Genomic DNA, 2,774 nt, shown 5'->3' on the forward strand with positions numbered 1-2,774 from the left:
CAGGCTGCCCAGCCCCACCGAGAGGGCCACGTAGGTCAGGCTGCTCTCCGCCCGCTGGGTCTGCTCCAGGTAGCTCTGGGTCCTGCCCGCCAGCACCTCCCGGGGCCTGGGCTTGCAGGCTGCAGACTTCGGCGTCCGGGGTCCTCTGGGCTCCTCTTCCTCTGTGAGGTTTTCCAGGGAATCCATGTTTCTCCTCAGAGGCGCACTGAGTCCTGAGGGAACCTGGGACAGGAGGAGCCGGCATTAAGGGACGCGGCGCGGGCGTGACGTGGCGCAGACACTGGCTTGGAGCGTGGAAGCGCTCGGTGCCACCTCTCGCACCGGGTCAGCGGGGCCGCGCAGGCGCGGCCCGGACCAGGGAGCTCACTGCGGCCAGCCCCGGCCACCGGCGCACACCTGTTCTGCGAAGCCGCGGACACCCACGACACCCACCGAGGGGCCAGGCCAGGGACCTCTGGGCCGGCCGGCGCTCCCTCAGCCTCCTGCGGGCACAGGACGTGTTCTGGACGTGCAGCTCTGGGTCCCCCACCGGAGGCCGAGATGCGGCTCACAGAGCTGCTGAGGGTCTCCCCGCGGCTCCCTCAGCGGTGGGTCTGCCTGTTGTCTCCCCACGCTGTCTCTGGGGAGTTGTCTCACTGCCCCCTCCACCCCTGTACCTCTGGCCTGTACCCCAGTTCTTCTCCACAAACAAATTTTTTTAAGAGTCATCAAGATTGAGGGAAGAAAAAAATACTATCTCTGTTCCTGCATAATACGATCTTAAGTATAGAAAATTAGAAGGGCTCTTTGGAGAGTGACACATCCATAACTAGGTTTAGTCAACTTACAGAACACACCATCAACAGGTAAAAAGCCATCGTGCTTACACGGACTTGCCATAAGGTCTGCCGCCTGCCTTCAGGAATCTGCTCACCTCCTGCACCCCTCCTTCCCGTGAGGTGGTCTTGCCCACACACACCCCCGAATCATCAGTGAGCCACTCGGTGCCGAAGCCGGCCAGTGGTGCCAATGTCCCGTGACGAAGCAGAGCCCGCGACGCGGCCCGGGGCGGGAGCGCCCCGCACCGAGCGTCTCCAACACCCGCTCAGGAGCGTGAGGGACGCGGACACAGGCCGCAGCTCTGGGGAAGGGCCCGAGGCCGGGGCCACCGCCCATCCACAGGTGACGTTTCCAGTGCCGAGGAGACTCCGTGGTGTCCCCAGGGATGAACGCACACCCCAGGGGCCCCGTCTGGCCCGAGGCCGCGCCACTCTGCCAGCCTGGCGGGCGGAAGCCGCCGCCCGAGACTGATGATGTCAGGGCTGGGCCAGGCCACAGGGAAGTGGGGGCCGCGCGTCTCGCCCAGGTCTCCTCAGGAAGGCTCTAGGTTGAGAAAAACCACAAAGAACAGAGCAGTAGTAACTAAAGGACTTTGAAAACTCAGTGGACAAAACTCCATGTTCATGGGATCAGCAGACTAAATATTCAGATGCCAACAATCTCCGGTTTCATCTACAGGATCAAATTCCCAGCCGACCTCTTTAAACACAGAAACGACAAGTTGTTGGTAACATTCACAGAGACCCCGGGAGGGCTGAAGCAACAGGAGGAAGAAGAGAAGTGTCCAGGACTCCACTTCCTAGCGTCAAGCTTACTGGAGTCACAGCCCAGAGCGGGGTGGTGCGAGCAGCGGGGTGCAGGTTCAGGCCAACAGACGGGAAGGCCAGTGCCCGGAAGCCCATCTTCACACGCAGTCCGTGACGTGCGACACGCTTGCAAGGGTCACTCACTGGTGGGCAGTGTTGGGAAAACTGGGCTGCCTCTGCGGAATAACGAAGGTGGACCCTTTCTTTCTTTAAGATTTATTTACTTATGCACACAGAGCTGGGGTACAGGCCAGAGGTGGAGTGGCGGTAACAGGACTCCCCAGAGACAGAGTGGGGAGCAGAACAGGAGGATCGACGAAGTCCACTGCTGAGGGGGCGTCGGGGAGGCGGAGGGGTCTGCCGCGCCTTGCGGGTCGCTCCCTGCCGGGGGATGGAACTCGCGCCCAGGCGGCTGCAGCCAGCTTCGTAGAGCTGCGCTCTGACTCGCTGCGCCACCAGGGAGGGCCCCAAAGGCGGGCCCGTTCTTCACACCACATGCAAAAACTAGCTCGGCATGGACGAGAGACTTAGATTTAGGAGAAGCGGCAAACTTAGGGGCAAATCCTCATGGCCTTAGATTTAGCAGTGGTTTCTGAAATATGACGTCAAAATAGGTCCCCTTGTGCATAAAAGGAAACTATCGAGGCAGGAGAAAAAAGCCACATGTTAGGGGGAAATATCTGCGTGGTCAAAATATGCAAGTCACTACAAAGGAACAATAAAGACCCAAGTGACCCAATTTAAAAACGGGCAAGGACTTGGCCACTTCTTGCAAGATAAGCAGCTGGCCGACAGGTGCGTTGAAGATGCTCAGCCAGCTAATCGTTAGGGATAGGAAAAGCAAAACCACCCAGACACCATCGCACACCACTGGTCGGGGGGGGCACTGGCACGTGCTGGGAGGACGTGCGGAAACGGGGCGCACTGTGCCCGGCGCAGCCGCGGGAGACTGTCGCAGCTCAGGCAGCTACGGGCAGCTCCCGCGTGGGCGGTCGCGTGGGGGGCGAGCACAGGGACTCAGGCTGACCAGCGCTCCAGTTTCACAGCAGCACTGCTCATGACGGCCCAGGGGGAGCAGCCCAAGCGTCCAGCAACGGGGGACCGGATGACCGGACGCTGGCATGTCCGTGGAGTACTCGCCCGTGCACG

The 2,774-nt window shown here is 60.9% G+C and overlaps 1 protein-coding gene across 1 annotated transcript in view; it reads right to left on the minus strand.

Annotated features, from left to right (window-relative positions):
* The window catches only part of LOC105854451 (orphan sodium- and chloride-dependent neurotransmitter transporter NTT5-like), a 13,035-nt gene extending 11,314 nt beyond the window's left edge, over positions 1-1,721 (minus strand). The window contains exons 1-2 of the mRNA XM_012733501.1: positions 1,635-1,721; positions 19-222 (exon numbers count right to left, since the gene is read on the minus strand). Coding sequence (XP_012588955.1) covers positions 19-222; positions 1,635-1,721 — 291 coding nt within the window. The remainder of the gene's footprint in view (positions 1-18; positions 223-1,634) is intronic.
* Between the last annotated feature and the right edge of the window lie 1,053 nt (positions 1,722-2,774).

The sequence above is a fragment of the Condylura cristata genome, unplaced genomic scaffold (genome assembly GCF_000260355.1).
Source record: "Condylura cristata isolate star-nosed mole 26May11 unplaced genomic scaffold, ConCri1.0 scaffold00041, whole genome shotgun sequence".
In the NCBI taxonomy this organism is placed as follows: Eukaryota; Metazoa; Chordata; class Mammalia; order Eulipotyphla; family Talpidae; genus Condylura; species Condylura cristata.